The sequence below is a fragment of the Gallus gallus genome, chromosome 5 (assembly GCF_016699485.2).
Source record: "Gallus gallus isolate bGalGal1 chromosome 5, bGalGal1.mat.broiler.GRCg7b, whole genome shotgun sequence".
Lineage (NCBI taxonomy): Eukaryota > Metazoa > Chordata > Aves > Galliformes > Phasianidae > Gallus > Gallus gallus.
In genome coordinates, this window is record NC_052536.1 from 55,501,722 (window position 1) to 55,515,725 (window position 14,004).

The window sequence follows — 14,004 nt, forward strand, 5'->3', positions numbered from 1 at the left end:
CCCCTTCCTATCCTAATTAAACATCAACAACAAAATTAAACCCTCTAGAAGCAGAAAGGAAATTCCCAAACTTTGCTCATCATTCCCCCTTTGCATTCCTGCTTCTCCGAAGCGATGACAGCATCCTTCCGTACACACAAAAGGACATTTGGGGAACAGTCATGTTTGAGTTAGGACTGTAAAGCAGGGCAGATCTCTGCAATAATTGGAACAACTGTAATTAAAAATATAAAAAGTAGAATTCAACACTTAAAGGATTCAGACTCGGTGGTCCCTACAGGTCCCTTCTAACTCACGATATTCCATGATTCTATATTTGAAAATATTGAGCAGGTCCACACAGGACTTCTTAATGTAATTAGAAAGTGGGCTCACACGGGAGGGCAACCCCTCACCAAACACACATTACGACACAGGATGCTACATAAAAAGGCACTGACTCAATCACACACCTGACCCAACACTAAAATCAATCCTACTCCGTAAGACACAACACAGCAGCTCCTTCAGCAGAGGAAGGTGCACCCGGACAGAACCACGGACAGTTCTTGCTCCCACCCACGTTTTAGAGGTGCATAGGATCCGGTCCCATTTATTCCTGCTTTTATTCTGAGGCTTCCCGGGGGTAGCAGGCTGCTGTGAGCTGGGTTAGAAAACGGCTTTTCTGAAAAAATCAAAGCACCCCGTTTTGTCCTTGAGGACTGCATCCCCAGCCCTGATACCATTTCAGATTTCACTGCCATCCACAGCCTAGAAACGCGCCCTATTTTCCCCGTCAAAGAACATTAGAAATTGTTTGTCGGGGTTGCAGTAATCCTCTCCAATCTGGGTCAGGCGGAGGTTAAGTGCGGGGAGAACTCGCACATCAAAGGCGGTCGGGGTGAGTGCAGCCCGGGACCGCACACCTCCCATGCGCAGGGTGTGGGGTGCAGGGATGGTGCCGTGGGCAGGGGATACGGGTACCTGCCTCTGCTGGGAGCTGTGATTAAACCCAGCTCTTGCTTTAGCCACAGGTGAAGCTCATCTCGTTAATTCAAACGGACCATCTGCATCTTCCAAGAACGACAAACTTCATTAGTTCTGCTTAGTTAGAGCGCTTGCTGATTTGCGATAATGAGCCCCAACAGCCTGTCACCTCTTTGTCAAGGGAAAGGGCATACTTTTTCTTATCGTTACTATTACTATTTCAAAAAGAAAATATAGAGAGAGGAAGCTTTTGTGCAAGAAAGAAGGTCAAATTCAGATTAAACCGCTGCTCCTTTCACCCGAGGAACTAATCCCAGCCAGGAGCTGCCGGTCGGGGGGGACTCAGCCCCGTACCTGAGCACGGTGTAGAAGAGCAGCGCAGCTGCCGCAGCTCCCAGCACAGCACACAGCAGGTTGACACGGCCCGCAGCAGCCCCGCCGGGCAGCAGCCTCATGGCCAGCCCGGCCAGCAGCGTGAATAGAGGGTAGCCGGGCGGGTGGGCGACCTGCAGACAGAGGGATGGGCTCAGCAAGAGGACTGAAGCATCCCGATCCCAGCACCGCATCCCAGCATCCCAGTACCCAGGTATCCCGGCACCCCAGCATCCCGGTACCATGGCATCCCAGCTGTTTCTCCCCCTGCTGAATGCTTTTAGGTTTGGTGCCAATTTTTCACTCCGCAAATATTTTCCCCCTTAGTGGATTTGGAGGCAGGCGTCACCCGCGATAATGAGCGGCGGAGAAAAGAGGTGACACGTCGCATTATCGCGCCTTAAACTGCTTGTTGTTTGGGTTCACAGTATATTAGGGTCATTCAAAAGGCTGCTATTTAAGAAAAAAACAGATTCTCAACTATTTTATTGGGTAGCAAGTTGAAAGACCACACTGCTATCGGATTACCACCGCGCTGACAGTCCTAAGGTCTTGCCTAAAGGGATCATGCACCATAATAAAGTTTATTAAATAATAAAACTTATTAAAATTGTTAACCCGATTTATTTTATTCTCCCCAGCTTATACAAAATTTGGGTTGATAATAAGCCAGCTACTGTATATACAGTAAAGCCTTTGCTTTATAATTTAGTTTAATTGGATTTAAAACTTGAAGTAAATTGTCGCGTGCTGTACTTATAAGTTAGTAAAAACTGTGGTTTGAAAATAAATTAATCTACTTTACTCCATGCTTAATTAAACTTCCTTAATTCCTAAAACTGTTAATGAGAGCATTGATTAAACAATAAAACTAATACTTACTCCAAGCTCATATGCGGCTGTGATCAGCTCCCCTGTGAAAAAATAATGTAAAACCAATAATTACTATTAGGAAATGACACTCCTCCAAAGTTTTCAAAATCCAAATGCTTGCATTGGGGTTTTGCATTAATTTGACTGGATAAAACTGTAAATCTGTAGAGATTTAACAGCATGAAATTTTCTAAGAATATTTTCTCCCTCTGATGTCGTGGCACCAAATATCTTTTGTATGTTTCCGCACGACTCTTATGAACAGATAAGGGAAAGCATAGGTGTGCTCGGTTACAGCACGGCCTCAGCCATCCCAGTTGCAGACATCTGCATGCATCAGTGTATTTTTCATTTAAAACCCATTGATTCGACGGCTCTCAGCGCTTACGTTGTGATGCCTCTTAACAAACTGGGTGTTTCTCATTAAGAAAACAACAGCAACAAACAAACAGAGGAACACATGGCTCGTATTTGAAAGCGGGTGAAATGCAATCACTCTGCTTGCAAATCTGCAACCTCGGTGCTAAAGCAATCCGTGCAGCTTTGCAAGCGACCCTTTACCTGTCAGGGTTATGCGCTCAGCGGCTGCTCCTATTACACAACAGCACCAAGATTTTGCATTTCATTTGTACTCGGTGCTGGGATGAATGACTGCCACAGAACCATCCACGTAAGCACAGCAGCAGAGAATCCTTGGCATTTTTAGAGCACTTGGAGCTGCAGTGCTGTTGAACCGCATGCATTAAACCCAGCCCGTGCACATGAGCACATTCAAGCTCAGTGGGCTCAACAATGAGACAACAAAATTAAATATTATGGCACTTGAAGCATCGAATCTGTAATTTTCTATGTGATCCTATCATATTTCTATGTGATGCTTCTGCATGATATTATTTCTACGATTCTATGAAATGATTCTATGAATCAGTGATTCTATGAAAAAGATTAGGCTTGGGTTCGAAGAGGCCTTAGGGATCATCCAGTCCCAACAGCAGGGCTGTCCCTATATCATTTCCATGTGATTCTATACCATTTCTATGCTATTTCATTGAATCATCATGCAACATTTGCTATCCTAGCTATGCCAAAGAGAAATTTTCCTCTCCCCCTCCTCGAATTGCTGTTTTTGGAAACAGATCCTCATCTTACTGCTGTCTTGGAAGTGCCAAGTTTGAGGCAGCTTCATCCCATCGCTGGATGGCAGAAATGCAAAATGAAGGGTGCTGCAGGAAAAACTTATCCAGAAGAGCAGTGATGCAGTGGCACAGCTGCCCAGGGAGCAGTGGGGTCACCATCCCTGGGGGTGTTGAGAACTGTGGAGATGTGGCACTGAGGGATGTGGGCAGTGGGCATGGTGGAGATGGGTTACAGTTGGACCATTCTTTTTGAGAAGTATTTCCCCATATCCTGCACTCACTGAGCTCCCAATTGTTGTGGTGATGTCAGTTTGCACCATGCATAGAAACAACTCCAAAGCAGCACAGCCACAAACCCAGCAAAGGTCCCAGCCCCAGTAAAGGTGGCCAGGCAATGGGCCTAAACATGCCTGAAAACTGACTAAACCCCAGCAAGCACTGGAATCAGTGTCTGAAACATCAGAATGAAACTTCCTTTTCTTTTTTTTGTACTTGAGTTTATTTGATCCCTTTTAAAGCAGTTTTAACATCTGTGGATGTATCCCAATGAGCTCTAAAACTCATTCTCTTGTTTCTTTATTGTAACGCTAAGCAACACAAGAAAGCTGCCAATGAAAATATCTATTGCCTTTTACACTCCAGGATTACTGCAAGCTTCAGGAACAATTAAAAATATACGGATCACTTAAAAAGAATAAGAATAGGCTCCCTGCCTGAAAGCAGATACAGCAAATCCTTAAGCACCTCTTTACTCACACAAGTAGCTTCAGTGATTTCGATGGCACAGGCGTGAGCCCATTGAGTTCAGTGCTTCCAGCAAGGCCACACAGAGCAACCAGAGACAACAGTCAGGACTGCAGCAGGCTGTTCTCCATGAGAAATGAGGGGAATAACCCCAAAAAGCCATATTACCATAAGGCAGTGTGGCTGCTGGCAGGAAAAAGGCCAAAAAGGCAGCTGAGATGAGGCCATCTCTGATGGTTGGACTAGGTGATCTTAGTGGTCTTTTCCAACCTTAATGATTGAGTGCTCAGCTCTGGTGAATGCATTCAATCCAAGCAGCAGGCTCGGAAGAAAAGAGAAAAAAAAAATAGGAGAAGAAGGGGAGGAAGGTGATGGGGCAGAGAAGGGTGGGACTGGCCTGCCCTGCTCTGTGGGTCTGCAGTGGTTACCTGCATCCCAAGGTAAAACACAAGCTCAGGCACAACTGAAACCCATGCTGGAGGGGCTTAGATCAGAGCTAGCAGCTCCAAGTGAAGGCACTGCACGCTTCAAGATGTGTTCGTTTCCCATGAGGGAGTGCTTCAGTGGAAAAACAACAGTAGCTGCATACCTATTGATCACTGTATATGAGGTGGTAGGGCCAGGAGCTAAACCCTTCTAGAAGCTTTGGAGCAGAAGCAGAGCCAGCCTCACACACCTCACCTGGACTGCAGGATGCAAGAAGCATCTAGAAATAAACTCTTTTAACACTTGGCAGCTCACAGCACAACAGAGTCCCTCCAATCACACATGGGAGTGCAGAGAGATGAATAACACCACAGTGCAATCACACCCATGTTAATGTACAAGCTGTGAAAACATACAGCCCCATGACCTGCAATCCCAAAAGCCCTCACTTGAATATTCCTTTTTTTTTTGTTAATGTACAGTATGGATCTGAAACCAGAGTTTGGCTGGAGTTTAACACTCATTCAACTCTTCTTTGCCATAGAACAGAAGGAAAGCACGTCAGCGTTCTTGTTCTGTGACCAAAACATCAGAGCACCTAAAACATCCCAATCACAACCACAAACACATATGGAAGCTGGGTGTTTTTCACACAAAATGACACTAAATTCACACAGCTGCAGAAGCCAACGGGGGATCTTTCTTCCTTCTGCTCAGGTCACTAAAGCTGACACAAACTGTCAGACAGCTGCATTCCCAGTAGGGCAAAGGCAGGGATTTCTGAGCACTGCAGGGCAACTGGATCCCATGGAGCTGATGAAGCCCAAGAGGTGACTACAATATGCTGAGCCCCAGAGATGAACCCCTATAGGATGGCTGCAAGGCCCCAAGCCCTGTGGGTTAGCAGCACTATACTGTAACAGGGGACTGTAAGCAACAGCCCCATAGGATTAGCATCCTTATGGGGTGACAGCAGTGCAGCAGGATAAGCATCCCCATGGGTTAAGCATCCCTATGGGATGGCAGTAACACACCAGCCCCTATAGGGTGAGCAGTCCTTCTATATAACTGCAGTACATGATAGCACTCCTATACGATGATCAGCCCCTATACAGCACGGAACTAAATGATCTTCAAGGTCTCTCCCAGCCTAAGACCAATGACCCTTACAGGATAACTGCCATACACAAAACCCTACAGGATGCCTGCAGTGCATGGCCTCTATATGGCAAGAGGCACTACTGTGGGGCAGCAACAGTTCCTACGGAGCATCCTTTGGATGCCTGCGCTGCACCAGCCCCGACAGGACAAACATCCCTACGGGGGTAACAGCAACCACACAGCTCGGACCTCCCCCCGCTGCCAGCATCCCAAGGCCGCCCCCCGGCCCGGCCCCAGGCGCAGCCCCCCGGCCCCGGTCCCTGCCCCGCGGCGGGTGCTGGGTACGTTACCCGCGTCCCCGCCGGGCAGGCCGGGCGGCAGTGTGCCCGCATACACGGCCACAACAGCAGCACCCACAGCACCGGCAGCGGCCACAGCAGCCGCACCACTCCCGCTCCCCGCGCCCATGTGCGGCCGCTTCCGGCTTCGGGTGGAACGCACCACTGCAGCGCCAACTGTGGGGGGAGCGATTCGTCATGCTCTCCTTTCCCTCTCCCTCCAAACAGTCTGCGGGGAGCCGTTGTTACTTATACAAGGATAGAGAATGAGAGGCAGCCGTCGTAATGGTAAAGCGAAGCAGCAAGGCGTCGAGCACTCGTTCTTCATCACCAACACCCCCCTAAAGGACTTGGTACAGCCCGAAGGGCGGGGCGGAGGGCCCGCGCAAGGTGCGCTGCAGGGCGGGACCACCGCGCGGGAAGGGGGGGAGTGCAGCGAAACCAGTGCGCTTAGGGGAGGCTACGCGGGTCGTGGCGTCGGAGCTGAGCCCGGGGCCGTGTGGAGGGCAGAACCCCTCTGTCCTGCCGCTGCGCCAACACCGGCCTCCAAGTTTTAACTACAAGCTCAGTGAGCACTTCCTCTTCAAACTGGTGTAAAACCAGAGTGAGATGCCAGCTGGGCTCTGTGTGAAGGGGCTGTAGACAAAAATAATAAAGATTTATGCCTTGAGTAGAATCACTCTGGTGGGAGGCAGGTTTGACGGTGACGGTGCATAGACAGCCCTACAGAGAGCCCTGGGCAGGCTGAATGGGTGGGCTCAGAGCAATGGGATGAGGTTCAACAAGACCAAGTGCCAGGTTCTGCACTGTGGCCACAACAACCCCAGGCAGTGCTGCAGGCTTGGGGCAGAGTGGCTGGAAGGCTGTGAGGAGGGAATGGACCTGGGGATGTTGGCCAACGGCTGGCTGAATGGGAGCCAGCAGTGTGTCCAGGTGGCAAAGGAGGCCAATGGCATCCTCTGTACTCAGCGCTGTGAGGCCGCACCTCAAGTGCTGTGTTCAGTGTACGCCCTCCACTACAAGAAAGACACTGAGGCCTTGGGGTGTGTTCAGGAGCAGAGCAGAGCTGTGAGGGCTCTGGAGCACATGTGTGATGGGGAGCGGCTGAGGGAGCTGAGGGGTTCAACTGTGGAGAAGGGGAGGCTCAGAGGAGCCCTCATCGCTGTATACAGCTCCCTGACAGGAGATTGTGATGAGTTGGCCTTTTCTCCTGGGTAACAGTGATAGGACAAAAGGTGCTGGCCTCAACGTTGTGCCAGGGGAGGTTCAGGTTGGATATTAGGAAGCATTCCTTCTTAGGAAGAGCAGTGATGCTGCAGTGGGGTCACTGTCCCTGGGGCTGTTCGAGAACCATGGAGATGGGGCACTGAGGGACATAGTTCGTGAGGATGGGTTGGAGTTGGACCTGGGGATCTTGGAGGTCTTTTCCAACCTGAATGATTCTATGATGCTATGAGATTGCTAAAAAAACAGCACTGTGACCCACTCAGAAGTTAATCTGGTAGCTCAGGGTACTGCTGCCGGCAGAGCAAGGCCGGCCCGCATGGCTGCTTTCCATCAGAACACAACTGCTGCGCTCTGTGGTGACCAAGAGAGCTCCAATGCACTGTACTTGCTGGCAGGTTCCTAGTGTTATTGGCTGAGGTTCATCGGGGAGAAGAAAAAGATATGTTGCAATCTTCCACCAGCCATTGTCACTATGGTAATGAGAGGGGTCATTGTTCCTGCACCCGTTGGGGCTGCTAAAATGTAATGTTAGCAGCAAAGTGTGCAGTCTGTGTGTGAAAGCAGGCTGGTGGCGAGGCTCTTTATCCGAAGTGTGGCTTTTTTCTTTGCCCTATTTTTCTTTCTTTGTATTTAACTTGGAAAAGGCATCCGGAGACAATGCAAACTGTGACTGATTACAATTATATTGATGGGGGTGGTAGCAATTTGAACACGAATATCGAAATGTGGAAGAATGGCTGGTAATAACATGGTAAGGGCAAACTATTCTTTAATTGTCCTGCAAGTTGTTTTATATCTTTGTCATGCAGAAACTGGAACTTTTAGGGGGCCAGTGACAAAGTACTTTGCTCTAATATGGTAGGGCAGGCTCACAACAGCTTTTCTCTTATTGAATAACTACCACCGTTTCAAAGGCCAGGATTACAAACCCACTTTATGTTGGCACAAACGCTTTGGAGAGTGCATTTACATTTTTCTTCTGTAGGCAGAACTCTATTAATTCATGAGGTTTAACTTCCACTTCTTCACCAGGCATAACCCAGAGGGGTGACCAAGACAAAGAGGGATTGCATACCCTCTTTGTTTTTTCCCTCCAAATAGTGTGAGCCAGGAAGATGTTTTCAACTATTTTCACGTGTGCTCTGAAAGTTGAGAGTCGACCAAACCCAAATCAGAGTCACCTCACCCCAGGCAACATTGCCCTTTCTCAAAACCTTGAGGACGGGCTCAGCAGCAATAACAAAATATAAATATATATGTATACTCCTTAGGAAGAAAAAAAAAAGCACCGGGGGAGTGGAAAGCTTGGGAAAGATGGTTTGTGCTACACACATTGATTGATGGAAAAAAAAATAAGTGAAACTTGTAGCACGAGAGCATACTCTAGTGGTAAGCAAGCACAGAAAGTGCTGGTTGGTTTGCACAGTGCGTGTGCTGGGTGCTGCTGTAAGACGCCTGCTGCCTTTCCGTGGGAGGCTTAGTGCTCCTATCTCCTGCTTCGTGCTCCTCTCAGCCTGACAGGAAATACCCAAGGCAGGCTGAGAAAATAAACAGGAACTTCTGAAGTAATTTAAAAACACAGCTTGAGAACATATCTCCAAAAATGGCTGTGTACTTAGAGAGCTGCCTTTGTACCAGGCTCTGTTGCAAATTTACTCCTGAGAGACACAGTTTAGAGGAGGCAGGAGATAGGAAAAGGGAGAATAATACTTAAAGCAAATTCTCTTCACCCATGGCAGTGTCATTACAAACTTGAATGAGCACAGTTATTGCAAATAAATAAAAACAATAGACCAGAACCAGTTTTACATAAGAAAATACTGGAATACTGTTCAATTAGTCCTAAGCTTTAGTTAAACCTTTTCTTTTGCCCATCAGGTGATAAGGTTAATACAGAAAGCACTCAACTGCTGTACTTGTGTAACAACAGCCAGCATCCATTTAATGAACTTGCATGTATACACATTTAGCAAAGCTTCAATATTGTCAGCACTGGACTGGCACAGAATTTTAATGGCAAAGTAGCCAGCCCTTGTCTTAATCATAAACAAGGTCCTTATGGAAGAAAAGCTTGTCCTCATGGGGAGCATTAACAGTACAAATAAGCACTGCTATATTTAAACAAGAAGTTTGGCAGTATTTCTACTGACAATATATGCTTGCCTGCAAAGCATGAAGAGGAAGATTATGATACTTTTATTTGTTCTTAAGTGGCTTGAATAAGCTGCATTTTATGACTTCTTGCTCTGAGGAGGATGGGAAGACCAGACAACTGAAATTGTTGGGTGTGGTGAACAGTACATCCAGTGGAAAGATGCAGCATGCTAACTACAGTAAGCATCCCTCTGGTCCCATTGATGGGGCTGTCACCATGCTCATCCCACAGGTGCATGTGTTTGGAATTACTGAGTTGAGCCAAGGACAGGCTGGGACATCTCTGGTCACCCATTGCACTTGGGGACCTGTGTGTCCAGATACATCATGCAGGTGGCTCATAGCAGTCACCTTGGACATCTGACAAAATGAGCTTTATGTAAATACACTGTGCAACCACTGTGGCACTCCCCAGTGCCTTTTGAATCTGTGCCCAATTTAAATAAAACCTGTGAAAGAAAAAACAAAGAAGTCTCCCCTGGTTAGGCTACCAGCACAGCCAGGCTGGTGGCACCATTCCATTCTTCATCTGGTTGGGATTGAGACCCAGCAGTCCTGGGTTTGGGGGACTGGGGAGCCTGGGACTAAGATCCAAGGGGAAATAGACTGTGCCTGTTCCATTGCTCATAAGATAGCTTGCTCCCTATCTCATGAATCAACTTTATTCTCTTCCCCAAATTAAAAATAAATAAATAAATGACTAAAGAGATTTCCCCCTGCAGTTCTCATTCTCCATGATTTTGCAACTTTATGAAATGAGCTTTATTGTCTTGCAAAAGACCTCCAAGTGCCTGCTTGCCACCATTCTTTGCAGCCTTCCAGCTAATTTTCTGACACGCTGAGCAGTCACAGATCCCATTTGTCTCGGCTGGTTTTCCCAGAACTCTGACAATCAGCTCTGTGTTTTCACACCTGATTTCCTTAAACTTATTTACTTCTTCCCATGCCTTACTGATAGACTCAGGTCTGGTGCCTGATCTGAGCGCTCTGCTGGCACAGAAGTTTTCCAGAGAGCACCTTCTTGCAAGTGTGACTGATGCACCACATGAGGGCCCCATTCCCTTCATCCCCAGGCTGCTCAACTACTGTATCATGAGTATTTACAAGTATGGTATGCTGGAAACACCTTTTACCACCAGAAAACGCATTCAAATGTTTCTTTTTTCCCCCCTTCTTTTTAGTTATATGTGCCAGATATCAACTGCCACCTTGTATCTTGGCTGCCAAACTCATCAGCCTGGCCTGAGAAGTGCCCAAATACAACATGTATCTGAAGTCCTGCCATAGCAGGTGATGTTCCAGGGATCTCCATGGTTCGGTTCGTCACCCATGTTCCCACTGCCAGTAAAACTCATCAGAACTCATTTAGGTGAAGTGAATGAAACACTCCTCTCTGTTTTATACCTATTTATTGAACTGTGATAAGAATGTATTAGCTCAGGGAACTTGCACAAAGGAGGAGTATCAAGCAAACAAGAATTGCATCCCCCAAAATCACTCTCCTTTCTTGGTTTAGCAGTGTCTTCTACTTGGATCTGTCATGTCTTCATTACACTCTTGCACTGAACAAATCTCCAGAGCTGCTACTGGTAGTTCAAGTCCTGTCTTTTAATCTAGTTGGAAACTGGTGGGGCTCCAGAGTCACTTAATAAATCTGTATTCTCCCCTGAAGTCATTGTCTTAGTCTCATTATGGTAAGGTCACAGAACAAACTGTTTCTCCTCTCATTCCACTAAGTTGAGGTTCCTGGCCAGGACCGTGATGTGTCATGGCCAAAATTAACTTGTCTGTCATGGAAGATGTTCATTGGTACAGGCTGCCCAGGGAAGTGGTGGGGTCACCATCCCTGGAAGTGTTCAAGGACCTTGGAGATGTGGCACTGAGCATGGTGGGGTGGGTTGGGGCTGGGCTTGGGGATCTCAGAGGTCTTTCCCAACCTTAATGATTCTATGATGCTGAAGATGGAAGATGTTTTGAGGGGACAGGCTTGGAGACTTAGCACATGGACAGAATGTTAGGTTTGTTAGTCTGAAGGAATCGGTTTGCTTTTCCCTGGCCAGCTAAGGACAGACCTGACTCAGCCCTCTTAGTCCCTGCTTCAGAGGGTAGCAATCCTAGAGATGTTTGTACATTACAGGAGCAAAACACCATCATTTTCTCTACCCTTCTTCTCAGAAATGTCTGAGCCATCTCCAAAATTCTCCCACAGAATTCACCAAGGGACAGGAAACATTTGGCCCAGGCAATTTCAGCCCAAACACTCAGAACAGTGATCCTCCATACTTAAAAAAACCTGAGACTTTGTGGGTGACAACAGCATCCCCACGGCTCAGATGTGCACGTATCTCCTGCAAAACTCCTGAGCACGCTCCAACCTCTTGTTGCCTGGTCTGTACAGGCCCTGCAGTTGTTCTCCTTAGAGGTCAGGAAGCACAAAAACAGAATCAGGATATTTTGGCTCCATCTATATTTCCTCCAGAAGGCCAGCCTAGGAAACAGATTAAATGGATTACATTAAATCCAGACTAAATCCTGGCGTGTACCCAGACCCAATTTGCCCATTCACGTCGCCAGTTACTCAACGGCCATGTGGCATTGACATTGCACAAAGGATCCCAAATTCAATTCATCTGCTGGACTGCTGCTATGAGATGTCACCACGAGGATCTATGGCTCACAAGGCAGAAGACCTGGTGAGGAGCAATCATCCCAGTGCATCAGAACGAAGACCACCCCTAAGCACACATTAAAACACAAGCTGAACCCAAGTCTCCTCTCTGTCATGCTCCAAAGATTGCTTCAAGCTCACATCCGAGCAGCATGCCTCATGTGATGCTGAGGATGGATGGTGGCTTGGCAATAGATCAAGGAACATATTCATTGATGAACATGCTGGAGACTCTCAAGGGGCTGAGATGAGGGGCTGCAAATGAAAGGGAAACCAAAGGCATAGCCCTAGTAAATTGTCATGTGGATATGGCTTTCTAGGAAGGGAACCAGGAAATTTGGACTGAGAACAAAAAGTTCCAGTTTGTCATTGCCTACTCCTGGATTTGAGGTAGAGTGATCTTACCCTGAACACCTTTATAACAACAACTGGGTGTTGACAGTCACATCCAAACAACACGTAACATAAATCACAAGGCCAAGGCAGACATAGTGATGTTTCCTAGAACTGTTACTTCAAGGATGAATGAAAAGAAACAATATCTAGGCAGGGCAGTCCTTGAGACCTTCAAAACCTTCTGTTAACTAGAGGGAACCTCTTCTACAGCCTCCTCCTCCTCCTCTCTTGCATCTCGGAGCCCAGGATAAGGTGACTGCAGTGTTACGTGGTCAGCAGATACTGTGACGCCTGCATTTAGGTTAGTGCACCTGTTGTTGCCATTGCTTACAATTTACAAGCCTCAGACTTCTTTTCTTTCTGTGGCCCAGCATTTTCAGCCTCTTCACAAGCCAAAATGAGATAAATGCACCTCACTTTTCTAAGGCCAGAATTGCTGGTGCAGAAAATAGCTAAGTGCTGGGGACTGAACTCTGCTTCTGCTTACGCTGAGGGAAATTCAGCATCCCTCACTGCCTCCAGCTGATTTCCTCCTGATTCCCTGTCACCGAAAGCAGAATTTGGCTCTTGCTGTTGACATTTAGGCCTTTAAAGAAAATCCTGCAAAAGATTTAACCACAAACAAAATTTCCTGCCTTCCACAGATGTGCCTGAATCCGTGCTATGAAAGGAATGGAAACTTCTTGCAGGGTATAGGGACAGCATCAGGGTCTGCTGTGTGGATATTGGTGCATGCTATTAGCAGAACAAAGGGCAGAACTGGTGCACCATGACCCAAGGTGGTCTGACCAGCCTGCACTGTCATTACTGCTGGGGCCAAAGGCATTGCTGCTTGGTGACTTGATAAGTTTCATGAGCTAACAAGCAACAGCTCAATCAACATAAGCAGTTCTTTTGCAGTATATGAGATAATTACACTTTTTTTCCCCCCTAATTTTAAGGAACCCTGTGGATTTTTTCACTTTTAAGTATGAAATAATGGCATACAATTTGACCTTCCCAAAAAAACCTTTTGCAGAAAGCAGTATAATCTCTACTGATTGTTCGTGAAAATAGCTAGCAAGCAATACGATATGCACTGCCTTTCATGGGGATATCTATTAGCTTATCTAGGCTGGTTTTGTGTAAGTTGCACCTGACTGACTAGAAAGACCACCAGGAGAACTGCAAGAAGAACCTCAAAAAATCATTTAAGTTTTGTACACACACATAAAACCCTGTCTATAGTTTTCACTTCAAGGGAAGCACTCCTGTTATTCTCTGGAAGACACCACAGGCAGGATGGAGAACTCCTCAGGCTCACATCTCTTCTACCATCCTATGAGTTGGACTCAATCCTTACGGGTCCCTTCCAACTTGGGATGTTTTGATTCTATGATGTTCCGCCTCCCACCTGCTTTGGCTCGCTTGAGTTTCTCCCATCATAGAATTAAACTGAAGAGCCAAATTCCCCTGGTTGCAGTCAAAGGAAGCAGCTGCCCATCTCCACTCCTTACTCCCATGCATGCAGTGAGTGGGTTTCGGAGCTGCTCTCCCAGCCCAGGACCAGCTGCAAGCAAGTGCCAACTGGGGAATTCATTCCAAGTAGGCAGGTGCAGTGGCT

General features: G+C 47.1%; 1 protein-coding gene across 3 annotated transcripts in view; it reads right to left on the bottom strand.

Moving 5' to 3' along the window:
* The window catches only part of TMEM260 (transmembrane protein 260), a 28,796-nt gene extending 22,686 nt beyond the window's left edge, over positions 1-6,110 (bottom strand). For 2 of the 3 annotated variants that reach the window (XR_005860204.2, XM_421443.8), the window contains exons 1-3: positions 5,969-6,110; positions 2,221-2,252; positions 1,321-1,472 (exon numbers count right to left, since the gene is read on the bottom strand). Coding sequence is in view for 2 of the 3 variants with exons in the window: in XM_421443.8 (XP_421443.5) it covers positions 1,321-1,472; positions 2,221-2,252; positions 5,969-6,086 (302 nt within the window). In the remaining variant the exon portion in view is untranslated. The remainder of the gene's footprint in view (positions 1-1,320; positions 1,473-2,220; positions 2,253-5,968) is intronic. The other variant, XM_040701530.2, reaches the window with a different exon arrangement.
* Between the last annotated feature and the right edge of the window lie 7,894 nt (positions 6,111-14,004).